The sequence below is a fragment of the Styela clava genome, chromosome 10, assembly GCF_964204865.1.
Source record: "Styela clava chromosome 10, kaStyClav1.hap1.2, whole genome shotgun sequence".
Taxonomy (NCBI): domain Eukaryota; kingdom Metazoa; phylum Chordata; class Ascidiacea; order Stolidobranchia; family Styelidae; genus Styela; species Styela clava.
Window position 1 is genome coordinate 15,261,217 of NC_135259.1, and position 27,917 is coordinate 15,289,133.

Here is a 27,917-nt window from a genome sequence, read left to right on the forward strand (position 1 = left end):
TAAATCGATTTCATTAAAATGTAGGCAATACTCAGCGATTCTATTGTTCGAATTCAACGAAAGCATCTTCCCTATACTTTCAAAAATATCAAAATAACACATATTATTGACAAACACACTTGAATTTATACGTGAACAATTCAATTTCATTTGGCGTTATGTTACTCATTTTTTGCACGGAGGTGTCCTGTTACATTTGCATGATTGGTGTGAACAGTTTCGTACCAAGTGCCATCCGTGTGAGTTAAAATATCGATTGTTCAGTATTTTCAGAAATTGGGTGAAATTTGACAATTTGGCAAACAACATAAAAAACGTCAATGATGAAAGCAATTCAGAAAAAAAGTTTTAAACTGTATTTAAAAAAAAAAACACACTTTTAACTTTAAATTGACAAATAATCCATATACAATAGCATATCTTCGAGTTCAACTTGTCATCACGGTGGATCCTCCATGTTATTTTATAACCCAAGATGTATATTAATGGATGAATGATGGTTTTTGGAATTTTTTGATAACAGATCTCCGATACGGCCTTTTAAATTTCCCAAAGTGGAAAGGGATGACGAGAAAGCGAGAAGAATGGAAGATTTTTAGGCGGAAAAATAACGTTAACTGCAAAAATGAATAACTAGTCTGCGAAAATGAATAACTAGTAGCCCAGCGCTATAGACAGGGTTACCATCTACCTAAAGCTAAAAATAAGCACGGGTGTCAAAAGGTTATTTTTGGGGGTATCTTTTATCCACTCATTCTTAGATTAGAAGTCGCTTTGAACAAGTTTGTATGCAGCCTCGAAATCGCCAAAGCCACCGAAAGGCACGAAGTCACAGCCACACGCAATCTTTGAAGTCTTCATACTTTAATGTTTCTTGCAAAATTCTTATGTTTTGTGGTAGTATTGCGGGCACTAATAGCTGTTTTCCCATGACCTCTACATTGATATCACTGTCACAGTTGCAGCACTGAGCATAGCTTTTAGCCTCTCGACTTTGTTTTGCATTAGCAGATTTTCTTTTCATATTCAAAACGGAACTCGTGCTTACGCTTACTCAATGTCAGTGGTTTGACCTTGAAAACAGTATCACTAAAATCTAGCAGCATTTATTGTGGATAATTGAGACGTCACAATAATAACGCAGCGGAGTGCAAATACGCGTTGCGTATAATCATAACATCTTCCCTCGTTTCCTCGAAAGATTTGTACGCAAAACACAAACAACGAGTCATCCATGTTTCTAAGACAAAAAAGGCACTTTTCTTAGAAATAAGCACATAGTTACTTTATAACGTGTATGCCGCACGTTCATGTGTTTTAGGCCAGTATGGTCTTGTGTATACATCCCGTCTTCATATTTACTAACTCCTGTGTTTTTGCTTTTACGAGACGAATAAACATACATACATACATAAGAAGCGGGCTAGAAAATAAGCACAAATCTTAGAAATAAGCACGATAGGGTAACCCAGGCTATAGGATACTGACTACGGATCAGTTCAGGACATGAAACAATTATGGATGGGCACGAACCGCTGGAGCTTATTGTTCTAACATTCTTTTGTTATGCATCTGGATTCCTTGAATTGTTAATCCACAGTCCACATCGATATTACGGAAGTTACTCGTCAGCTTTGATAACCACTGTCATGATCATTTTCCCCACGGTCTAAATCTGTTGCTACATCTTCAATTTAAATTTGCGCCTTGACTTTGCTACACTACCGAATTGGTCACAACCAAAAATATAAAACTGGAAGCAATTATCAGTCATGTTAGGCTCAATATTGGGTACTCCCGAAGTATGTGAACCGAGATGGCGGACACCGGAAAATATATGCTTGAATGCGGTTGAATGTTTGCGAACGGTAGGTTTTAATCATATCGGTAACGGCATGATATATACGGTTTACATATTTCACTGTCAGGTGAACAATCATTTATAGTGGCTAAACGACAAGGGTTATGTGGTCAGGTTTCAACTTCAACTCCCCAGTCATCGGTCAATAAATCATTTCAGGTTTATTCAATACTTGTAAAACATCAGGATTTTGCTGAATTGGAATTGTGAATTCAGAAGCTGTAGAGAATGACAAGCAGAGAGTGCAAGTTTGTAACCAGAACATATTGAAGATCAATAAACAGGCGGAATGCCAATATTTGCGGTTTCCATATTTTCTTGTGTTCGGGTTTTCAATACAACAACACGAACGTGTTTCAATGGCCTGTCATGGGTGTTTTAACCTTGGAAAGGTAATCTGAGTTGGGGAACACTGAATTGTGTTTGAAACTCATCCTAAGTTTTGCCCATGAGTCTGAATTGACCCATGAATCCTATTTAATGTGAGACGAACTTTGAAATAAGCAATGTACATGTGTAATTCATAATAAGGATCTTTATTTGAAGCTGCTAGTTCCAACGACTGCCCGTAGGCGCCCGTGATTAAACTATAGCACAGTGCGATATGTTTACAAATATCGAAATGACGCAATGTTTCACATGACTTTGTATGATCTCAGCTGTTTTTATTGCGAAGTCACGCTGTGTTCTGTGAAGGGATTTAGCACCGGTGTTTTCTACTTTTGTTTTTCGCAGCTTTTCTTGCACTGTAATAAGTAATGAATAGGATTTAATGAATTAGGTTAATTCGTGGAGGTATATAAATTTGTAATTTAGATGTAGCAGATATAGTTTGTATTCAAGCTTATGGTAAAGCTTAAGGGAAGCCGTCTGACTATACCAGTATACACTACAAGAGTTGAAGAGCTGTAACATTCCCCTCTACACGTACACCAATCTCTGAATCTGCCAATACTGCGATAGTCAGCGTCTACTAACCAGCTATCAGAGTATTCTGGTGAATGAACGTCCTGCAAATAGTGAAAATGGCCCATAAATTCGATTGGAGTTTAAAGCCATTGGTTTTTGCTTTGTTGGCATGCACAGTGAGATCGGAACTTGTGGATTCTGAAACAGGTGATACAGCAGTACAGTGATACCAAAATATTTACATAGGCTAGGTCTAAGTTGAAGTTTTAATCTTGATAATGATTATAATTTTGTGATTGTAAGTAACAAATCTCACAGTTCAGCTGAGTTAGTAGGTAAGTTTTCTAATCAACTTTCTGAATTTAGTACATTCAGACATTCTGATTTTACCACTTCTGCACTTGTAGTAATACCTGATGCATGACAGTTCAGAATAATTTCATTGTAGTCTAAGTATGCTGCTGCGATTTCAGTACATGGCAATTCTGCAATGTCATGTTTCTTTGTTGGGTTGATGATGTCAGTTTGCTGAATTGTACTGAAGTCAGAAAATTGATTAGACCAATCGTATGTTTCATTTAGCTACTGATATATTTGTATTAAGATAAATTTGTAGAAATTTTGTAAAATTATTTGTTATAATGTAGGCTATTCATTGGATATCTGATATTTTTTATTGGATTCATGTGTATTTAACAAGATCGATTTTGAAATTTTTTCTAATTGTTAATTTGTATTTTATTTTCTAATTTCAGCTGTTATCACTTGGGATACATCGCTCAACTTGGAAAAAAATGAAACGAAGAACCTACGATTTCATTCATCATCTCCACCTCATTGTGAAGTGATTTTGCATCTTGAGACAGTTCATGTTCATTCACAAAGCAAAAATGATTCCTCGCCTGTTAAATTCAATTCAACTGTAAGTTGTGTTTAAATTATAAATGAGTTGTTTATGCAATTGTTGTGAATATGCATAGAACACTTTATTAAAGATGTTTGTCTTTCTGTGATATAGTTCAACCTAATTGATATTGTACTACTAATACTATTTTTGGCTTTTTGTATTACTTGATTAACCCGCTGTTTTGTTGACTTTTCACTTACCGATCTTGATGAGTATGTTGATAAGTATTTGTCTGTTAGATACTTTTGTATGTTACGCGGTTTGTATGTTACAAATTTTGCATGTGCATTCATCATATCTCGGACCGGAAGCCTATTAATTTTTGATGAATTATGTCGTATAATGAGCGAGCTATTTATTAATTAGTGATTGGGGCGCGCGGTGTCGCTATCGAGTCACAGCGAAGGATACACGGCACTAGATCGATAAGTCGGTAGTCTCTGATCGATATCGCGTTTCATGTTTTTCTTTCTATAATTTTTCAATGCGGAAGGGTTTTACCAATTGTTTTATATTCTACCAAGTTGTTGTTTAGGGTGTCAGCTCTCTCGCATTTAAATGTAAATGTCTTTCAGAAGGCCATTTTTTTTATAATTTTCCTCTAAACCAGATCATACTACTTTTGAGCAAATTTTTTGCTGGTCGATACGATAGTGTGACAGTGAAACACTACAGTACTACACGTTCATTTATTTGTTCATGGACTCTTTCCTTGTTTGTAATCCCCATATTAATCATCTAACCTTGCTGTTCTGAAACGCCTTTTGTTCAACAAGCAATATTCCTTGCTTTATTTTTTTAGCATTATTGCTTTGTTGAGTTCGCTTTTCAGCAATCCATTGTACAAATATTTTTTTATTTTTCAGATAATTTTTAAAGAAAATATAACAAAAGTTGATGTTCCAGTTTATGGATTATTTGTAGGTCAAGCATTCCTAGCGGTAAATGAGACAAGTCAATCTTGTAATATCAGGTAGCATGACTTTACTTGAATACTAGTGAAAATACTAGCGAAAAATTTATCCCGAATCTTGAATTTCAAAAATATATCTGCTACACAGCATTGCAGCATTTTAGGTATTCAATGAAACACATTAAATTTTTTCTGTTTACAGTTTGGATAAAAATCAACCAAGAATAGAAGTTCATGTTGTTCATCTTCATGCTCTTGTTATTGTGATTGATGTTATCGGTTGGATTTATTTCTTTGCTTGGTCGATATCTTTCTATCCCCAAGCCATTTTGAATTTTCAAAGAAAAAGGTGAGAATATAATTAGAAAATTTTCATTTTGTATTTTGAAGTGACTAGGGACACTAGTCCAATATTCCAAATTTGACCAAAATTTTCCAAAATTAAAGTTTTGTAGGAGCTTTGTTCAAATCAAATAGGCATTTACTCAGAAGTTGGATTTACGTCTGAGAAAATTTTCGATCATAGAAATTTCGACCATTTCACAATGATTCTTCATGACTCATGGCGAAATCTTCATGATTGTTTTTGTGAGACATATTCTTTATTTCATTCGTTATTTTAGAGATGAAAGATCTTCTACTTTAACCTGTTTCGGTATATTGTATTACGCTTTCTGTTTTTAAAAGAATAAGTGCTTTTAAGTGTCTTGTTAAAAAAGTATTGAAATGTTAGTCTTACAACACTCATTGTAGGTAACACTAACAGGCCTTTCATCTGGCTCAAGAAGAATTGTAGAAAAATAAACAAATACTCAAATTTCTTAGTAGTAATAGATTTTAATATTTTCGATTTATCTCAGATTGGGCTCCATTTGATTGATATGAAACTGGAATGAACTGTGTATAATATTATTTTTCATTTTCAGTGTCATTGGATTGAATTTTGACTTTGTTGCGTATAATGCACTTGGATTTTTTGCCTATGGAATTTATAATGTTGGCCTTTATTGGATTCCAAAAATCAAGGTAAATTCTTCTCATTCATAATAATTTGAAATATGTTAAACCACTATACTTCGCTTATAAATAAAGGATAAAAGTGTAGTGATACAACTCTTCGAACTTTGTTCTCACTGCTTGTGCATGAATACTAGTTGTTTGCTGAAAATCACTATCAGGCTTGTCCAAAATGAATCAAATTTTCGAATACTTTTTCAGCCAATTTTCGAATAATTCCTCTCGCCGCCAGCAAATTGTTTTGTTTTCGGGGAAAATCTTCAAACTATTTTTTGTACTTGGTCACGTATTGTGATTTGTGATGACAACGAAATAGAATTGGCATTTTGATTGTTTGTTATCTTCTGTGCTATTGTTTGTTATCTTATTAAGCGCTGCGCTTACTGTTTCGATATACTTGGAAGATACTGCAGTGAGAATCAAAACGGTTTTGTATTGAGTGGTCCAAAGGTCATGCATCAAATATTTTATTCTATATTGTTTCATCATCTGATCAAAGTTGTAAAGTTATAGAAGAAATATCCATTGCCATTTCCTTATTTTTTAATTCTGTAGTTTTACTGAATAGACATTTTTTCTGACTTTGGTCAGTCAAAATGTTACAGAATAAAAATGTGATGCAACCTTTGCTTCGCTCAATATCACTATTTTGTTTGATTTTATGATACATTCATTTCTTTTCTGTTTTTACAGGAGCTGTATTTAGAAGAACATCCCGATGGTGTTAATCCAGTTCAAATTAATGATGTAGTATTTGCCCTACATGCTTTTCTGTTGACAATAATTACATTGTTTCAATGCTTGATATATGAGGTTAGTTATTTTACAAGTTCTGTTTAATATTTTACTAAAATGACATTATGATTAAGTTAAAAGTTACTGACTATCACTAGATTTTGTGTTATTTTTAATCTGTAAAATCGGAATTTGTAATAGTGGAATCTGATGATTTATTTTGAAAGTATCAAGTCAGTTCAAATGGTTCTTCAATTATCACTGAGTTAGATATTTGTGATTACTCTAGTGTGCAAAGTACTAATGTTTGTTTACCAAATGTTTTTAATATTTTGACAAACATGTTGACAATTATAATCATACATCGTTCATATGATAGTGAATTGTACCCTGAAGAATCCTAATACTTATTCTGAACCCTCACAAACTGATAAATATATACACTTTGATTATATTTTCGATGTTTTAGCTCCAATTTACAATTTTTCCCAAACTAGTATCCTGTCTAACTGATATTTATCATTGTTTCCCTTTTTTCTCTCATCACGTTTCATAAACATTCATCAACTTTTTTGCAGCGCGGAAATCAAAAAGTCTCAAAATTAGCAATGATCTTGCTGTCAGTTGCAATCACAGGAATTTTCATTCTATTGTTCGTTGCTGTCGCCGGAAAGATATCTTGGCTACTTTATCTGAATATCTTCTCTTATGTCAAATTAGCAATCACTCTCATCAAATATATTCCTCAGGTAAATAGAAAAGCGTTCGGTACTCCTGTACCAGGTTAGGGTTAGGCCATATTTTTATTCCGATTTTCCTCATTTTAGTTCTATTACGAATTCGGGAGTTTTCATTTTCCGAGATGAGATCACAACAAGATTGTTCCAGGACTAGAAAAAATTGCATCAGATAATTTTAAAATAAAATATGCAATTCATTCGATTATGCACCCTGTATCGTAATGGATTCAAATTTTTTGTGTATAATGAAAATCTTGTTACAAAAAAGACATTTTTTACTGAAAAATTCTGACTTTTCAATCAATGTTATTATTTAATATTTTTAGGCATACATGAACTATCGAAGAAAAAGTACAGAAGGATGGAGCATAGGAAATGTTTTATTAGATTTCACAGGAGGTTCTTTCAGTATTTTGCAGATGATACTGCAGTCATACAATAATGGTAAGCAAATTGTTGGTACATGGTTCATAGTAACAGTGCATATCATTTACTGAGTAAACAATATAGTTTTAACCAAAGTTTTAAATGTCTACAAAGAAATTAGGACAGTACAGATAAAAGTCACTATATATATATATATATATATATATAGCTTGTATACAACTATATGGAAGCTATTCGGTCAACAAAGTATCTCAAAAGATAGTTTTTTTGTCAGGTTTTAATTTTTTGATCAGTATGTACTTTGCTGTTTTCCTGCAATATGTTCATGGAAGGATATGGCAGTTGTCACTGCTTCCACTTTAAGCCATCACGGGATGCATGTAGTGTAAATGCTTTTCTGTTATAGGTATTCATACCTGTCAAATGTAGGCACAAAAAATACTTATATTTATACTTATACTGTTAATTTGGAATCAAGCATGTTCACAACATAAATCACTCCTAAGCTATTGAAGTTTCTTAGGTATTTGATCGAAAACAATATGTTTATGTGATTTTTACGACGCACATATTTCCTTCCCTTCATCAGGGGTGTGCAACCTTTGAAAAAGAAGAGCCAGATAGAAAATAACCGGGTGAAATTGCGGGCGCACTTCAACATAGGCTATCTAGTAGTTGCAGGCACAAAAATTGTGGTTATTGATCTTGTGACATGCACTGTTACTTGTTGGCATAGATAATAAATTGGACTCTGGTTCACAATACAAAGGGATTGGATTTACTCGCTTGTACCAAATTTAATCAAAAACTCTTTTCGCGGGCCACACATCATTCAAAATTGGCATTTCTCAGAGGGCCGCACAATCCTTGAGGGTCGCATTTGGCCCGTGGGTTGCACACCACTGCCTTATTTTATCAATACCCACTGACCATTTTATGTCATTTTACTTTTATTTTCTTAGATGAGTGGGACCTTGTCTTTGGAGACCCGACAAAATTTGGACTCGGATTCTTTTCAGTTTTGTTTGATATTCTATTCATGGTCCAACATTACATTCTCTACCGCCCATCAAGAAACAAAAATATTGATCATGAGCCTCTCATCAACGGAGAAGAATAAATTTGGGACCAACCTTTCAAAAATTGTACATTATTTTGCTATTCTGAACGCATTCTGAGAAATATTTTTAATAATTGATACTGAAAGTATATTCTAGACTGAGCCATGTTCAACAGATAACATGCCTGAATCATCGGTTATTTATAGTTGTTAACTTTATTATTACAGATTAGTTGGATAAATTATTTACAGGGCCTAAAAGTTTGTCTGACTTCTCGATGCCTAAAAAGCAACAAATTATAAAAGAAAATATTTCAAATCATTCCTTAAAAAACAAGAATTCGTTGCAATGTGACTTTCTGAGTTATTCGAATATTTGAACCCATTTTGGGATTTGCCTGATTACTCATCAGAACATTGCTTGCTCATTGATCTATGATCACTTTTATCTGGGCACTATACTTTTATTTTTTATTCTTAAAATTTCACTTGTATTGATTAAAATTTTAGTGTTGTTTTACTCAACAGAAGACTGTTTTCTGGTTTTAACTCTTTATTATCTTGGGACTATGTTTTATAATGATTTTTAAATTTTAGATGTGTTCCGAAATCCAAGGTTACTACTAACCCAAGTTATTTTGATGTATTGTATGATTTTCGCTAGTTTTTATTCTTGTCATTGTATACCATATTTGTCAGTCATTTTAGTGTTTTCTTGATATTGCCTGTGTTTTACCCATGATCCGATTGTCGAAGCTTCATAGAGCAAATTGTTACCTCAGGATAAGTGTGCAATAAATAAATTCATGCATTTGATGTCCTGTTAATCTAACATAAGGTCACAGCAGCGCTGACAGGAACAATAAATTTTTAATGGTAGGGACTTGTTACAGTTTAAAGTTTCAAATAACTTATAACTGTTTAGTTATGAGTTTTAATATGACAGCACTCGTTCCGGGTATGTGAGAAATACTGGAAGAAATGCATTCTCCTAAAAAGGACCGACCAATAGAAATAAAACACTGCATGAAGGCTCGTTATCCCAGTCAGATACCCTGTTACTATTACTTGCTTGCCACATGTTATAAATCTTATTCATCTATGCTCCTAGTCCACTGTGTCATCAATCACATAGGCTGTGCAGGGATATTTTGATTTTGCAGAAAGCTACTTGTACAAAAGGAATATGTGAAACTCCTCATATTTTAGCATCAAACTATTGTACATTAGACTTCAACGATGTTCCTGTCACGGACAATTCATATTCTTCATTTACTTATGAAATTCTAAGAATCTTCTTACAAATAATAGAGATAGTCTCACAAATTCATATGGCGCTGGTAATTTCACGCCTCAGAAGACAACTGAATTACAATTACTTAATATTATGACTTAATGCTAGTGGTGGGATTCAAAATTTTAAGAAAAAGTTTACAACAAGCTCCTGAAACAAAAACAGTTAAGCCGATATCACATTGAAAGAACCGGTTTGCTCTATCCTGCTTAATACTTATAATAGTTTCTGTGCAAGTCCTCTTTTCCGTGAAGCAAACCGACATTACTTTTGTACAAATTTATTTCCAAAATCAAGAAAATATGTGTATAAAACAGAAAGTGATGTGCTGGTTAGAAGAAAGGAAGTATAATACCAGAAAAAACTTTTCAAACAAAGACGGATAAGAACCAAATTTCTAGCAAACCAGCTAAAAACAATCATATTTCAGTTTTAGTATTTAAAAAAATTCTACGTTCGTTGGAGACTTGTCAATGACTGTAGCTTTGGCAATTATGATTTCAATAGTTCTCAACCACCCAAATAATAACATATTTAGGGAGACATTTACAAATGCTAGCACAACACTTCAAAGTCTACAAAACCCCTCTGGCAATGCCTTACAGGTCTAATCATGTAAAAAATACCATACAATTAAAAAGAAGGCAAGTAATATAAAGAGCACTAAAAACATATGGTGCAAATTGTAATAATAGTACTATATCAGTACTGTTGTCATTGGCAAGTACGGTGAATATCAAACAAAGTAGAGGAGGCCATTTGAATGACAATTGGGACCACATAACCATACCTACTCCTGAATTTTATTCCAAACAAACAATGCATGAAATAATGTTCTCGTTAATCCGAAAATAGCAACAAGATTTTATACTAATCAGTAGAGTCAACAAATATTCATATGTTGGGATTTAACGTCAATCGCAGAGAAAAACAACTACTGTACTCACTCATCTTTTCAGTTACAAAAACATAGCGAAGTATCCGCTATATCTTGGTGTCATAGAGAGACACTACATTTTCAATTACTTTTATCTATCCAAGGACGTATATTCCAAGCAAAATGCTTCCATGATATTACACAAAAAAAGAATAGTAGAAAAAAGACTCTTCAGATTCTTCTCCATTTAGTATGGAAATTAATATACTTTCTCTTCAAAAGACATACATAGTAGCCAAGGACAATTTATTACTTATCGATTTTAATCGGTAAGTATGTTGATAGGTATTTGTCTGTATGTCCGTATGTTTGTTAGATGCACGCGATATCTCACGAAAGCGAGATTGAATCTGCTCCAGATTTTGCATGTGCATTCATCTTATCTCGGACCAGAAGCCTATTGATTTTGGGCGAATTATGTCGTATAATCAGCGAGTTATCAATCAATTATTGATATAGTGATCTAGATTTTTGTAAAGCGAGAGAATTTTGAGACCCGCCGAGTGTGTGTGTGCGATGCGCAGTGCGCAAGTTACAAGAGCGGATGAATCGAAACTGCAGTTTCTGTTTTGGGGGATCCCCTAACTATCAATCGATAAGTCTTCGGTTTCCAACCGATATTCTCGTTTCAGTTGTTATTAATGAACATGCCATCTCATAAGTTCGAAAACCATGGTCCCAACCTTTTGTGGACATGCTACCAAGCTTCGAAATTGTACTTATGATGTTTTACAAATATTGAAATGAAAAAAATTCCACAGAGAAATGTAATAATGTAAACTCGCTACAGTTAATTTTCTTTTGTTTTTCAACTGTAATATACGCAAATATGTACATATTGTAATGTAGTCACATGGGCTAGCTAGCCCGATTAGCATCAGTTTTCATCCATAGCATATTTGTGAAAGCACGACAGTTCACAACCGAATATTCCAACTAGTGTGCTGAATAATAATTCGAGTAACAAGCTCTCAAATGTTTCAAAGTAATTATGATGTATGTGTTCTTTGAGGTGAACATAAGTGGTATGCAGCAACCGAATATATCTATTTGTGGTAAAGAGCAATAAAAAAGTTGGAAAGTCATGTTATGTTGCAGACAAAGTTTTTTTATTTGAAAAACGTAGATTCTCCTTTGCTAATTTTTCGTTGGTGGAGATTTATCAGCATTACTAGTCACAGGCATGTTTGGACTATCCGTCTTGGGTGGTGAGTTAGCAATGAATGGCATGGAAGACTTAATGACAGATATTGTTTTAAATTTGGCAAAATCCAAACCCGATAAAGAATTCAGAACTTTAATTTTTGAGGTAGAAGCTGGTAAAATAACAACAGGAGGAGACATTTTTAAAGACTGTGGTGGTGTAGATTGAAGTAATTCTGGATTCAAAATTTTTGGTGTAGTGCTAGAATACGCCGATGTGAATTTTAAAGAAGAAAGTTTCAAGCTGTTTTCAACTGGTCGACAACGAGCTGCAGCTTCTCCCATGTTTGTTTGATGACCAAATAATTTATTTCTGTTGCCATCTGGAGTTCGCTGTATAACGGAAGACCCTTTCTTCCGTAACTTCTGTTTTGCAATGGAACGAAATATCTTCTGCTGTGTAGACTGTGAAACGAAAGTAATAGTTATCAAAACAAAAAACAAAGAAGTCTTAAATAAAAAAATAGTTTGATGTGATTTTGATTTATGCATTCGACTAATTAAACTACTGTGGCATCGCAGGTTCCAGATATCAAATCCAAATTCCCCATGGGGTTCCCCAGTTACTAAATTAACTAGGAACTCAAGGTTTTGAGTGAGGTATCATGAAAAATATAATTTTCGTGGCCACAGCCCACAGGCAATATTACTTACTACTAATGATGTAATATGAGCACATTAATATACTTTTATATAGACATAACGTCACATAACTGAATAAATGTATATCTTTACCCACAACTGTTTATTATCTAAACTGGAGTGAAATGACATCAAGACAAATTAGAATTCTTTAATTTAAAGATAGTTTTTTTTTTATGGTTATTGCAACTTATTTTAAATGACCAATCTTAGGAGCATATATATATAAGGTATACTCCAAATATATACTCAAGTTATCAAATCAAATATTTTGTTCTAATCAACATTTAATCAAGTAGTATCAAATAAATTACATTAGGTACAAAGAATAATGAAACTAACCACATTGAAGTCAGGTTCAAAGACTTGAGGTGGTTTACGTTTTCGGTTTATAACTCGACGACCAGACGATGCCACTGCTGTGCTTTCATCATCGATAGTTTGCTCTTTATCAAATTCTTCTTCTTCTTTTTCTTCTCTCTCGTCTACACAATTCGAACATTCCCTGAAAAAAATAAAGAATTTTCAAGTCTTGTTTTTGGATAAATGAATTCGGCACAATGTATCAATTTTAGGCTAGTTTGCTTACTGAAAACTCAAACAAGGTAACTATTTCCAAAAGAAAAAAACAGCTTTGAAGTATGCAAATAATGTGTAAAAAGGATAGAATATTCGAAACTTTGGCAACTGGCATACACTTTCAAAAACAATACAGTTATAGTGGCAGATATGAGCTCTATTGATGTACTCCCATGGTATGTTTTCCGATTTTCGTTGTTAGTACTATTACAGGTTCCGGGACTGTCTGTGTCAGCCAGGTGAATATCCCTCTTCCCATAGGCTCCCGTCCCATTAGACAGACCACTTGATGTCAAAACAGGCGAAAAAAATTAGTTACCTCCATATTGGTACACATACTTCTGGAGCGCCCTATTGACAGTCTATATGGAATAAAGTTATAAAAGAATTTACCAGGCCATCCATTTCTTTACTGGATTTGCCTTCAATGGTGGATCACAGCATTCCCAATGATAATGTTTCTTGCATGTTTCACAACTAACAATATGTACTTCATCATCACATTTATTACATACATCACAATACCGAATTTTTTTCTCCATTTTAACTGGAATTGTTGATTTTTTGACCTGGTTCTTCTTTTCAGGTTGTGTGACCTTCTTCATCATGTTCAGCCTGGCTTCAGGTGGCGCAGCTACCGTAGTAAGCTTCTCAGTATTTAAAACTGGTGAATTTTTCACCTCACCCGTCATTGCATTACTTGTAGCAGCATTGACTGTACGTGTTTTTACCGGAATTAATACTTTCCTAATTTCTTTCGAAGGAATGGAAAGTACTTTTTTCGCTTTTCCCAATCCCATTGGTCGATGAGGTGAAATGATACGCTTTTTTAAAATTATGATTTTTCGCATTTGCCTACTAGCAGTATAAGATTTCATTGTTCTGGAAACATTAGAGACCAGTGCCTTATTAGATTTGTTCAATTGGTAGCCAGCTGTGACAGGTTTATGTGAGATACTAGATATAGTGTTCCCAGATTTGAATGATGTTTTAGTGTTCACTTTTGCTGATTGTAACTTATTCAGCGACTTCTGTAAATCTGTTTGAAGCTTGGATTGACCCGATACAATAAATGGTAAAGATTCTGAAAAAATATTGATAAAATATTATGGAAAACATTGAAATTAAAAGAAGAAGGTGGGGAACTAGCCGTTCTGCATTAGCAAATAAGTGAAAAAGTTATACAAACAAATCAATGCAGAACACAGAGTTGAAATAGAAAACAGACATGGACGGACACGGACATAGAAGAATTCATACAATTACATATGCCACTGCTTTACCCTGTAAATTAGGCAATTGAATAAGTGAACCATAATTAATCTGAAATTTCATAAAAAATATCTTATAATTATATGTTAGGAAAAACTTTGTCTAACCCAGGAGTGTGCAACATTTTTTGTCGGCGGGCCATATAACCAACTTCTGACATCTCGCCGGGCAATTCAAAAAATTCAATTTCTTTCGGGTGCACAATAAATTAAAAAATTCTCACCACGAAAAGGCTATAGCTTAGTCTTACAGTAATAAAGGCAAAAGACATAAAATTATGGATTTTGACCCGTGTGTGCGCTTTTTTAAACATAAACTGTCAGGGGTTAGAATTTGATGCTTTGTGGGAAAATATCTGAGTGCTGACGAGGGCCACACTTATTGTCTTGGCGGGCCGGGTTATGGCCCGCAGGCCGCCTGTTGCACACCCCTGGTCTAACCAGTGGTTTCCAACCTTTCATTATTTTGAATTAATCTTAAATTTGTCCCTCACTATGCACGAAAATGATTGACAAAACTCCCCCCTGGCGAGGTCGGGAGACACGGTTAAAACAATTTGAACATATAGCTACCAGAATAAAATTCGTATGTATGATTGTATAAATAAAAAATATGGTAAGAGACGCAAGAGTCTTCAAATACTAACTTTTTGCATCTTCCATAAAAGATTTTGAGCCAGTTGTCTGGATCCAAAATGAATTTGATGGTGTACTGACAGTCGCAGTAGTTTCTGGAAAAGTGCAGCATTAATGAACAAACACAATGAAGCAGAATGAAAATACAGAAATAACAAATTATAATTTTTTACACTGGAGCAAACATGGAAATCTTTGGCATAATTTAAAATTGAATATTAGAAATTTATACGGATATTATTGAAATGTCTACATACAGTAACTTCAGTCTATTATCAGTTGAACATTTATAGATTTCGGACAATGATGCGATCGAACACAACTCAAATCTAACTACACCTAGGTATAAGTCACTTATAAATTAAACTAGATCATAAGCAACTTTTTATAGAATCGTAAAAAATCTAATTTTTGCTGGCACACCATACAGATTGTCAATAGCACACACAATGAAATGACAGTTCTTCAAATCAATATTCGGGAATTATCATTAGCCAAAATATCAACTGATATACCTCAAATCAAAATATTTATGGACTTTTGTTAATACCAGAAAAGAATGGAATATTTCAATATAAGCTGAAAGTTGAAATGTATGAAGTGGATTACGGTAAATGCTTTAATTAGGAAAATAAACCAACCTTTCTCCATTCCTATATTTTGTTTAAGCTCAGGTTTGTTCTTAAATTTTTTCAATGCTTCTTGCATTTTTCTTCTTCTTTTCCTTGCCAACTTTGTATGTCCAATCTTAAAAAAATTTTGATTCGATTTATTATTTATTAGGTTATATTTTGTTTTCTTGAAGAAGTTAGACTATAGTTCATCAGCTGGAGAGGAATTCAATTGGCGTAACTGAAGAATTTTTACTTTTGTGTTCGAATGTAGTATTATTAATATTTCATACCTATTTATGGTAGTATTGAGAGGTTGTTAATAATAAAATGTGTGGCAAGAAAAATGGGTACTCCCGTAGTATGTGAACCAAGAAGACGGACACCGGAACATAGTATGTGTACCAGGTTAGGGTTAGGCCATAATTTCAAGTGTAAATACTACGGAAGTCACTTGCCTAGTCCCCAAACTCGTAATAGAACTAAAATGAGAAAAATTGGAATAAAATTATGGCCTGGTACCCTAACCTGGTACACATACTATATTCCGGTGTCTGCCATCTTGGTTCGAACACTACAGGAGCGCCGAAAAATGTACGAGCCAGCACCGCTGGTATTTAGTACAAGTCTTCAAAATATTCAAATAAAATTGCATTCTGCGCTAAAATAGTGCAAGGTCAACTACTTTATAGAGTTAGATCAGACTCAAGCTACGAACTGAGGATATATCAAAGGTTACTGTATTATCAATCCCTAATTTACCACTTATCGCTTCCTTATATACAAGCAGGTCTCAAGGGGGACGTAGACTTCAAACTGAACCTAGGTATCATTCAATAAATAACATACCATGCTTGTTGTCTTTGTAACTGCTTTATTATCATCTGGAAATCCAACAGCAAGTTTATCGGGAACTCTACGTAATCTTCTTGTCACCCTACGTCCATCTTGACCAGTGAATGTACCATGATTATCAGTGTCATTATCAGATGAAGATGAACCACTTGTATCTATACATTCTGAGCATTGCCTGTATGAGAAGTTCACTGTTAGAAAGTGACATTATACAGAAAATATAAAAAGAGTTTTTTAAATCTAAAACAGATGATTATTAATAGCAATGTTGCCGAAGCTTCAGCTTCATTTTTAGACATAAAAACAGGAGCCTGATATACCTGAAGAACTGAAGGGCAAAAATTATGATAAAAGTGTTGCATAAAAAAAAATGGCATTCCAACAATTTAGTCAAGAATCTAGTTACCGGAGTAAACAATAAATGATACAAATATATAATTCAGAACACAAAACTTTAATTTTAATAAGTCAATGCTTTGTAACAAAAATGATAAAAGTATTTTTATAGATTATGGATTTTTAAATTCATTTTCCATTTTTTCAATTACAATTTTCAGAATCAAATTATCCAAACTTTCTGGCCATTGTGATAAAATCTCCCTATCCTTACCTGAAAATCTAACATATTACCAAAGTACCAATTTCCAAACTTATTAAGCTTATTATGGGTATATTATGTAAATTAGCATAATACATGTTTCCTTACCATAAAGAAAACTTTGTTCGTTTAGGCATTTGAGTTAGTGGAGGATCAAGACATGCAAGATGTTGCCACTCTCTACAAACGTCACATTTCGCTAATAAATGTTGATTTTCTTGTCCGTTACATATCCCACAACTTTTCAGTTCAATGATAGATTCTGTAGGGAAATAGTAAATAAATGGGAATTAAAAAAAATCAAGGCAATTTGAATGCGCAAGGTGAAAAATATTTTTTCAATAAAATTTTTTTTAATAATAGAGGTCGATGGCAATGCGCTTTAAAGTGAATATAAAAAAAAAAAATTATGAAAATGGGTACTCCCGTAGTGTGTGTACCAGGTTAGGGTTAGGCCATAATGTATTCTGATTTTCCTTATTCAAGTTCTATTACGAGTTCGGAGACTGTCTGTGTTAGCCAAGTGAATATACCCCCTGCCCATAGATTTCAGTCCCTTTACACAACTTGATGTAAAGTAGGCGAGCAAAATTATTTATCTCCATATTGGTACATATACTTCTGGAGCACCGAATTTTCTGACGGATACTTTATTTTCAACACAGACACCTTTCACCAAACATATAAAACTGTAGTATGATTGAACAGCTATTCGGATATTCATTTTTCATGGTTAGAGGAGATTTTAGAGATACTTATCGGTAAGGTTTCAAATGTCAATATGGAAGACAAAGTATGATGGAACCAATACAAGAACCAGTTTGGTTAAAAAAAACACTTACCGGCATCAGGAATATTATCTTTATTAGAAGCAGGAGATGTTGGTGAAGTTGGCAAATCTCTTCCGGTACCATCCCCTTCCCAGCTGAGTCTCTGAATAAGAAAACATTAATTTTTTTATACAATTTCACATTTTTTTTGTCACGATTAATTCACCATTATAGGTTCAAATAAGGATATGAGATTACTCAAGTAAAAATTGCATTAACTGATAAGTGTACTCGTAAATCTCAGAAAACAGGACAAAATGTTTGGAAGTTCTATGTCTCAAAATCCAATATTCCTAGAGCCATTATGTGTTCCTAAGTTGTCTCTATTTTTCTCTATCAGTCAACCTGATTTAGTATTATCATTTAACAATATTGCTTCACTTCATTTTGGATATATATGTGAAAGATATCATAAGTTCTCACCTTAGAAGTCGGGGAAACTTGAAGATTCGACGAGTGAGTCATTTTTCGAGGAGTAATGGACTTCCTTCGTTTTGATCTGAATAACAATTGATTTTATAATTGAAGCGAACAAAAAGCAATATTTAATCATTTTAGACAATAAATGAATTATGTCATGCAATCTAACAAAGTCGTCATATATTCAAACAAGGTGCAAATCTAACATTGGAATGCAAATGAAGATAAAAATGAATTCAACAATTTCATTCAAATTTATGTTGAACCAATTTGATGGAATTTACGACAGGGTATTTGTTAATTCTAAGTATATTTGCTTTTATTTCATTTGAGACAGTCTAGAAAATTATCATAGGATATTCTATAATTTTGAATCATTTCTCAAGCAGCCAACATTTTATCCAAACGAAAATATTCATCCATCCCTAGATAAAGAACAAAATCAGTCAACATTCAAGAGAGTATAAGTTATAGAATTGAGCAAAAAACTTACCCTAACACTGGAGCAATGTGGGAATATGGACTTCTAGCCCAATCAGCGATTGAAGATAACATTTGTTTCAAGTTATCCAAGTCATTTTTCAAATCATTGCGATTTGATTTAAGTTCATTGATTGTTTTACGATGCTGAAATATAAACAATAAAGGTATAGATTTATCATCTATTACCGGGGCAATACAAGTCGGAATTTTGTAGTTGAACAAGTTTATTGATAAACACTCTTCAGGCAGCATTCTTTAATTTAAGAGCGAGGTCTTGAAAATCAAGCATAATTTTGCTAATTTAACACTCTTGGGTAGGGTACTCCCGTAGTCTGGATACCAGGTTAGAGTTAGGCCATAATTTTATTCTGATTTTCCTGATTTTAGTTCTATTACGAATTCGGGGACTGTCTGTGTTAGCCAAGTGAATATAGCCCTGCCCATAAGTTTCAGTCCCTTTACACAACTTGATATAAAGTAGGCAAACAAAATTAGTTACCTCCATATTGGTACATACACTTCTGAAGCGCACTTTTCAGTGCTGGTACCCATGATTGACCTCATGCACATATATTTGCGCATTGGTCTATCAATTCACTCCACTACCCAACTATACATCGGCCAACATACCTCATTATATTTATGTCTTTCCCATTCTTGTTCTTCTGATAATCCTCGATTAGTTGCGATCGCTGATGAAAGACAGCTTTTTTCCTCTTCTATTCTTAACTCACGATCAACGAAATAAGCAGAGAAGTCAGTTGTCAAGGAAGGAGCAACATAATGACGCTTTCTTATCTCTGTTGCCTTGGGAATGATAGTCGCAGGACACTATAAAGGTAGGTAGCAATGTTTTGTGTCGAAGTTAAAATTTTAAATTCCCTGGAGGCGGGACTCTGACTCTCAATGGTGATAAAATAAGTCAAAACTTCCGACTCAAGTCAAACTCAAAAAGCAGCAATTTTACCAAGCAATTTTGTCAGTATAGTAATACGCCTTATATGAGCCAAAGTTATTGTTATCAAAATTTGATTTACTCGGCGTTCAGAGTTTCTACATTCATCAATTGCCAATTTTATCAGACTCCATAGCCCTGGTTTAAGGTTGTATTAACCCCCAAAATGATAGGGTGAATGGGCAAACAATGCCAAAGGTCGAATTATGTGATACTTCAATCTTAGGAACATCACGTAAACAGTTTTCTGCTATTTCTAGTTAGATGGGAGAATTGACAAATACTTTGTTATTGACCAATAACTCGGCAAATTTACTTTAGTATTAATTCCAAACATCTTTTCTGCTTTGTTATTCAGCAATCGAGTGAAATGAGCATCAGATGACAATAATCTTGGTATTTGTTCTAACGGAGGTCTTGGCGGTATATATGTGTCACTTCGTTTTCTTTTGGCTTGTCTCAATTCAATTGTTTTTCCAGTGACTTTATTCTAAAAATTGGGATTGATTGAAAAATTGATCACACAGGAAAATAGAATTATACAATCAATTTAGACAAACAAATTTATTTATCAGATGTTGCTTATGCACGATTCATCAATGGCTTAAATAAGAGGTTTATTCCGGCAAATATTACAAGCAGAATAATTTCATATATGCCATAATTAATATTATTTATATTTATTGCTATACTATCGCTAGTAAATATTGGCATTCTACCTTTTCTATCGCACTTCTTTGAGCCAACTTATACTTTTGAAGTTCAGAAGTTTTCAAATGCAATATAAACCGTTTTTGTCGTTTTTTCATTTCTTCTTTATTTGAATGCAGAGGACAGTTGGCGTAATAAGTTTCCCCAAAATTAATGTTGTTGTTATTATCACCAGATCCTGAAAGTTTTGATAGCAATCCATGTCGTTGAGCGCATGTCACATGAAATGTCGACTTGCATAATCCAGCATCACATTTTATGCAAATTCCTGGGATTGAATAAATTAATATTTAATGAGGAATAAAATATAGAACATCATATTCTTATTAAAAGTAAAAAATAAATAACTTTTTTTTAAATTAATGCACCCTTCATTTTGCTCAATCAGCCAAATTATCCAAATATTGGTAATCCCATTATTCAAGGTGTCATCTGACAAAAAAAACCTAAAAAATTTGCTAGGCTTTCAACAACCTAGACATTCGTTTAAAAAAAATGTATGTCTTCTATTCCAAAAAAGTCCCTGTAAGAGATTCCACTGATGGGCCAGCCATTCCAAGCAACTGTTAAATTTCATCAATTTTCTAAAAGTGTGGTGAAAGTAATTGTTTTGCATTTTTTATACCAAAAGACACTTGAATCTTATTGGACTGCTTTCATTTCGACAAAAAAAGTTAAACTTTCACCCAGGTTTTCGACAATTTACACAAAGTGGCATGGAATGTAGAAATTTTGATATAATCGACATTGTGACGGGACTGATCACTGATGACTCGTAATACAAAGTGTTTGATTGTCTGGTACAGTTATTTCATTTCAAATAGATGCACTGGACTTGAGTTAAAAAAAGCTTAGATGTTTGCAGTGCTGTAGGACATGTTTTCCCCCAATTCATAGATTTATTACCAGAATTTTAGAGGATGATGGAGACCGCTGTTCCAGAGTGGAAAAATTTCCAGTAGTGTCGTGTCCCATACAATGCGCACATTATCACCATGCATCTACACTGTTTCAGTGCTACACACTGTTAATGCATGGCGGAATTGCTGTCTCGTCGTTTCACGCTATACTTTACTATATATTTATATTTTATATCCACTAAGTAAGTCTTGTGTGTAACTTTTGTGCAATTTTGTTCAAACCCCATAATGCAACTGATCGGACAATGATACAACGTATATTTTGGTTTGACTACTAAAGATATTTGTAGGCACAAAGGTTTTTGGGCGTGAGTATGAGATTTGAAGAGAGATTTTTAACCAGCGATGCCAGCGTAGCAAGTTTCAACACCAATATACTCAAGAAGGAAAACCAATCGTTACTGCTAAAGACATTCAATTTCCTGATATTAATTAAAACTTATGAAACATATCATTGTTGGCTTACCTGTCTTAGACACAAGTCTATCTTCACATAAAACACAATCTTTTGCTCCAAACATTTTATTATTACAGTCGTTCAAATTTATATAAATAGTGCTTTTGGCTACGGGAGATTTCCTTGAATTCGAAGGTGAATTGTATAGAAAGTCCGCAAGAATATTTCTGCAAACAACATGATATCCAGCATTAAAAAATATTGTTACATTGAGTTAATTAACTAACACAATATGGATTCACTATTAGAGTTATTTTTTCTTTAGTATTTCATAGGAAAATCAGGCAGAGATGAGGAAGGCGAGTTGACATTGCCTTTATTCATTAGCGCCGATGTGTTTACAACTCGAAAAAGCATAAAGTACACATTAACGATCACAAAATTGAGGCAACAATTTTTTTCCGTGTATGTGTGTCGTGAGTTTTTTCCCTGATAATTCGGCACGTGTGAACAAGTTTGGGAACCGCTGCAATAGACAGTAAATGATAGAGAAGCAGAAAATAAAAAGACAAAATCGCACCTGGCACAAACGAGATGACACCATCTTCCACATTTTGTTTCTTTCAAGCATCCCCAGGTGTTAGGACAGAACTGGCAAACCTGAGTGAATGAGAATCATATGGACGGTAATGAATGAATAGTAATATAACCATTATTAATCCTCATATAAACTTCTTTGACCTTTTGAATCCAGTTTTCTGTACCCATTTGTATAGTCATTTTCCCATTTTTTACTCTTCAAGCTATAACTTCGTTCACAGCTTTTTAGTGGTGTATGCCAAGTGCTATTTTGTGAGGTGATAATAAGTAATCTTCAAACAATTTTTGCAGTTTAGTGAATTTGTGCAGTAAAGTTGGGTATTAATTTAATATATTTATCTCAAGTGTTAACGTTTTTTTAATTTCTCTAGCAAAATACTTACATTGTCATTTCCACTTTGTACACAAGAATCACATATCCAAACACCATCAAGACTTCCTCTGCTATTCGACTTGAATTGGATATTGTAACAACCTGGAAAGTGAGATAATTGAAGATATTATTATTTAATATTTAAAAATTATAAATTGGGCAGGAAGCATTATGAAAATCTCCAGTTAATAAGACTAATTACATAATACATTTTGGGCTATTCCAAGTGACACTACAGGACAATTCCAGAAATTTTGCATGTTGTTCGATGCAATATATTTTTACATTTTCAGCTACATGTTTTGTTTCATTGTCCAATCAGTTGCTTTATTGAATATGTAAATAATTGCACAAAAGTTACACCCAAGACTTACATAGTAGATAAAAAATATAGTAAAATATAGCGTGACACTACAGGACGGCAAATCTACCATGCACTAACAGTACGTTGTGTTGTGCTGTGCTGTAAATTTATGCGATGGTACAGTAGGAGCCCATAATATTTTCTGGTGCAGTAGCTGAACTACCTCTCTATGTGTAGCTCAAGTTACTTAATGTAACACTGTAAATCCATGCCAATAATGTGCATATTGTATGTGACACTACAGGACATTTTTCCACTTCGGAATAGCGGCCTCTATCATCTCTTAAAATTCTGATAATAAATCATTAAATGGGTGAAGAAATGTCCTAAAGCACTGCAAACATTTAAACTTTATTAACTTAAATCCAGTGCGTCAATTCCAAATGAAATAACTGTACCACACAATCAAACACTTTGTGTCAGGAATCATCACAAAATATGTAAATTATACCAAAATTTCTACATTTCGGGCCATTTTTTATAAACCATCAAAAAAATAGGTGAAATTTTAAATTGTTCGATGAAATGAATGCAGTCCAATAAAATTCCAATGTCTTTTGATATCAAAAATGAAAAAAAATTACTTTCACTACACTTTTTCAAAAATTGATGGAATTCAACTTTTGCTTGGAATGGCCCTTTTTTGGAAATGATCAGTATCTTGTGAAAAATCAAAATACCCAAAGAAACTCGTGTTAAGCCAAACGCTAGCTTTGGGGCAAAGCTTTGATATTGCTATTTAAAGATGTGGATTGTTGAATAAAGAGGTTTGCATCATAGATGATTATTCATTGCAAAAGTGGAAGGTTTGACAAATAGCCTATCACAGGTTTTGAAATTTCTAACTGTCAGGTCAGTATTTCAGGCATATGTCAATATGCCACACCATAATTATGATTTAAAAAGTAATCCAAGGTCTGTAAAGTTATTTTTACAATAATAATAATACCTGTAATAATAATTGTAATAACTGACCTTCGTGAACTGAGATTCCACACATCTGACAAGTCAATGACTGACTTCTAAACATTGTATCTACTTCATCCAAGCAAACTGCACATATGGCATCAGGCCATGTTGCCATATTTTCCACCTACATATAAACAAATGATACAGTCTTGTTCATATAATATTTAGATCAGCATGTTCAAAATAGTTCATATATAAATGTTCCAAAATAAAGGGAGAATTGAAGAAAAAATTCTGAATAGTACGTCACTCCTACAGGTAAGAAAATGATGTTAATCACAAAATTAGTTGAATTTGAGAATTGTAAGTAAGTATGATGCTGAGAACAACATAAATGATTTCTTAATGAATTCACCATGCACCAATGAAATTTGGATAAATTTTTATTTTTTATCTCACTAATCTAGTGATCAGAAGACGTTTTATTTTTGATAACTAACAGGAAAGGCGTATTCATGGAGCTCGATTATAAACATTGGAAACACAATAATATCTGAATACCACAATCTATATTTTAGCTTTACTGTATCAGAACAGCAATAATGAAAAGAATAAGTGGATTAGTCAGCAGAATAAGATATTGCTACTTACAGCAATTTCTGATTGTCTCCATTGTTTCTTAGCTTGAGTTAATATTTCTGCTGTAGAAGTTGGTAATCCATAATATTCTGAAAATATCTGTGAATGCAGTTCCCTCACTGTCTGCTGGGTTGATATTTTCTTAGGTTTGCAATGTTTCACAAACTTACCTATTGAAATAAAATATAATGAAGAACTGAAAAATAATTCAATTCAAATGCCTACTGAATATTGCATACCATCTTAGTTAGTCTCACATTCAGTGCACGATTGTGAAAATGGAGAGTAGTCCTAATTAATCTGTTTGAGTCTTTGAGATATATTAATTTATAACATTTTCACATTTTAATAGTGGAATCACAAACTAAAAGTACACACCCTGTACATGCGCTTTCACCTCAAAAATCTAGGTCACACATGTTTTCTTGCTTTGCAAAAATCTAGATCTCTTCATCACTACCTATTAATAACTCGCTAATTATATGACATAATTCAACTAAAACCAATAGGCTACTGGTCCGAGATATGATGAATGCACATGCAAAAAAGGCTATGTAATTTAATATAAGGTCTGAAATAACAGTGATTGAGATAAGAAAAACTCACTCTTCTGTAAACTAGAACAAGATGCCCCTTGACTTGTTTTCTTAGATGAAGATTTTTCTTGTTCATTGGAATGATCACTTTCATTTCCTTCTTCATCTGTGGATGATGACTCCGTATTGCAATCTCCAGAGTCACCTGAAATAAAAGTATCAGAAATAGCGAAAAGATGAATCATTGTTTTCAACTTGTTATCCGTCATAGACATTGCCTGCATCTCTTTAAACCCATAATGATATTTTTAACACGCGATGGAATGAATATGATTCCTTCAAGTTCTTGACCGAGCCATCAAAAATTTTTCAGATATCTACCATTAAAATTAAGGGCGCTCCAGAAGTGTGTGTGTACCAATATGGAGACTACTTTACATCAAGCTGTGTAAAGGGACTGAAAGCTATGGGCCTACATTCACTTGGCTTACACAGACAGTCCCGAACTCATAATAGAACACTCCGGGAGTACCAAATTAGGTAAGTAGGTATAAATTATAACTGAAAAGCATGGGTATATATCATGAATGTAAAAAATTTAAAAACCAAAAAATTTAACCATTCTTCTGATCGCATTGACATGAACTGCTTTATTAAGAGTAGCACATTTAGTAACACATAATTTTAAACTATGGCTCTTTAATAAATTCTTAGTACCGATCGGTACTTCAGTACTTCGTTCAGAGATCCGACTCCGACATGGCCGCTATGGCCAAACCTATGGCGACTGACTTTTTAGCTGCCACAAACCAATGGCGAGATTGCGTTACCGCGGCAGCAAATTGAAAACTAATGGCGGGTAAAATTTTGCTTCCGTTACCACGGCATGTTGGCTGTAATGGCAGAGCTGCCCCTGATGGTGACAAATATTATGTAAGTTGGCACATTCTTGTTATGGATACAGATTTGATGGATTTGGGGTTGGGTTTCAGGTTTAAGTAGATATAATTCCGCTTGATAAATCAAAATCTGGTCCATGACTTTGTGAATATACCGGTAATAGCGTCATAAACCATGACAAGAGACGCCATCGGTTCGTTCAAGGCAGGATCTGCCATGAAGTGCTAAGAACTGCAACTCTCTTTCTGAGTGAGTGCATGTGACAAATATCACTCACTCTCATCATCGTCATCTTCATTCTCTTTTGAGATTGTGAAATCTTCATCTTCCTCTTCATCCTCATCATCATTTGTCATCAATCCAACAAGATTCTCTTCATTTACTTTGATCTTACGCTTGTTGGGACCACGAGTCACTAAAAAAAGGCATTACAAAATATTATATAAAAACCATAATTTTATAAGTAATGTTTGGGGTCAAAGGTCGAACGTCCATTTTTGCTCTGATTTAACATATTTTTCATCTAATAATTTGGATGTACCGGTAACCAAAGTCGCACAAACACTCTCAAAATTAGCAACAAACTGTAGAAATAATGTTTGGGGGTCAAAGGTTAAACGTCCATTTTTGCTATGATTCAACGTATTTTTTATCCAATACTGGTAATTTTACACGGATGTATTGAGAGGTATCTTAGGTCGAAGTCAGTTTCACGCGGGCACAGTTGTTTTGCACGCCGTGAGCTATAATTGCACGCCAGAAATTCCTATTTGTACGCGGGAATTTCTGATTGCACGCCCGATTTCTCGTTCAAAAAGGCCATGAAATCCAGACTGGCCCGGAATGGCATCGGCGCCAACGACAAACAGATAAAGAACCGACCCCCGTCAGCGATCTATCTCATAGAATTTGGCAAGCTCTATGCCGTGATTGTGACGTCGTAGTGACGCAATTTTCGGATGGTGTAGTCAGGTGAGGGTTAGGATTGGCATGTCAAAAAATTGTTATGCTACGCCTACTACTACTAGAAGTACGTTAGGTACGAAACTACACAAGACCCGGGATCGTCAGGGCAAATAAACGAGAGAAATAGCTGTTAGATTTCGGATGCGCAGACAAGCAAGGTTCCAATGCAAGCAAAACCAGAAAACAACATGCAGACATGACCACACCACAGCAACCCATTCTGAAATGGTGTTATGAACGACAACACACTACTGTTCCGTACCGTATCAGTCTGCCGATACCGGTAGCTGGATAGTGACTGCAGTCTGCATGACCGAGTGAACTGTAACGTTGAAGCATACCGGTACCGTACCGGTACCGTAGGTTTCAAAATAACATAAAATATGACATAGACTACTTACTCATCGCCTTGTACATGAAACTCATGATTTGTGGGCATTTGAATCCAGCACCCAAGTTTGATTTCTAAAAAATTAGAATAATGTACGGTAAGAAGATAAGCAAAAACGACTAACGACTAACGTCAGAACGTCAAGCGTTTGACTTTGCAGCTGTGTACTGTCTTGCTGTGATCTGCAGTCTGGCAGTGAGCGCCTATATTCGTAAATAATATTTCTACACGGATAAAATAAATGGTAGATGACGGATTTTCAGTAGATTTCTTTTTCAGAATAAAAAAATTTATTGAGTTTGGAAAGACTTAAAATTGATTATGCTACGTGATTTCAAATTTCTCTTATTTTCAACGCAACAGGGTAG

At 34.1% G+C, this 27,917-nt stretch overlaps 2 protein-coding genes across 2 annotated transcripts; one reads left to right on the forward strand and one right to left on the reverse strand.

The window, feature by feature from the left end:
* The first annotated feature begins 2,531 nt into the window (after positions 1 to 2,531).
* On the forward strand, positions 2,532 to 9,340 carry LOC120337929 (cystinosin-like). Its single transcript, XM_078117237.1, has 9 exons — positions 2,532 to 2,977; positions 3,526 to 3,692; positions 4,544 to 4,650; positions 4,793 to 4,939; positions 5,517 to 5,616; positions 6,301 to 6,420; positions 6,921 to 7,091; positions 7,409 to 7,526; positions 8,432 to 9,340. Exons 1-9 carry the CDS (start codon positions 2,863 to 2,865, stop codon positions 8,587 to 8,589), a joined length of 1,203 nt encoding a protein of 400 aa, XP_077973363.1. The 5' UTR covers positions 2,532 to 2,862; the 3' UTR covers positions 8,590 to 9,340.
* A 747-nt stretch (positions 9,341 to 10,087) lies between these two features.
* Positions 10,088 to 27,745, reverse strand: LOC120337463 (uncharacterized). The gene is made up of 21 exons (XM_039405229.2): positions 27,560 to 27,745; positions 26,470 to 26,607; positions 25,363 to 25,497; positions 24,769 to 24,926; positions 24,184 to 24,301; positions 22,855 to 22,946; positions 22,452 to 22,531; positions 21,941 to 22,098; positions 20,563 to 20,822; positions 20,160 to 20,333; positions 19,519 to 19,719; positions 18,899 to 19,032; positions 18,409 to 18,484; positions 17,998 to 18,088; positions 17,264 to 17,417; positions 16,552 to 16,732; positions 15,733 to 15,838; positions 15,103 to 15,186; positions 13,578 to 14,268; positions 12,948 to 13,110; positions 10,088 to 12,368 (listed from the first exon to the last, which is right to left on the reverse strand). The coding sequence occupies exons 1-21, from the start codon at positions 27,582 to 27,584 to the stop codon at positions 11,898 to 11,900; spliced, it is 3,690 nt and encodes a 1,229-aa protein (XP_039261163.2). The 5' UTR covers positions 27,585 to 27,745; the 3' UTR covers positions 10,088 to 11,897.
* Between the last annotated feature and the right edge of the window lie 172 nt (positions 27,746 to 27,917).

Bases quoted from the DNA above. Each gene is read 5' to 3' on its own strand.
- LOC120337929 (XM_078117237.1), top strand. From the start codon at position 2,863: ATGAACGTCCTGCAAATAGTGAAAATGGCCCATAAATTCGATTGGAGT. The intron at 5,617-6,300 runs GTAAATTCTTCT...CTGTTTTTACAG, and splicing joins ATTGGATTCCAAAAATCAAG to GAGCTGTATTTAGAAGAACA. The intron at 7,527-8,431 runs GTAAGCAAATTG...TTATTTTCTTAG, and splicing joins ACTGCAGTCATACAATAATG to ATGAGTGGGACCTTGTCTTT.
- LOC120337463 (XM_039405229.2), bottom strand. From the start codon at position 27,584: ATGAGTTTCATGTACAAGGCGATGA. The intron at 20,334-20,562 runs GTAGAATGCCAA...CCCAATTTTTAG, and splicing joins AAAGAAGTGCGATAGAAAAG to AATAAAGTCACTGGAAAAAC. The intron at 19,720-20,159 runs GTAAATTTGCCG...CTACCTTTATAG, and splicing joins TGTTTGGAATTAATACTAAA to TGTCCTGCGACTATCATTCC.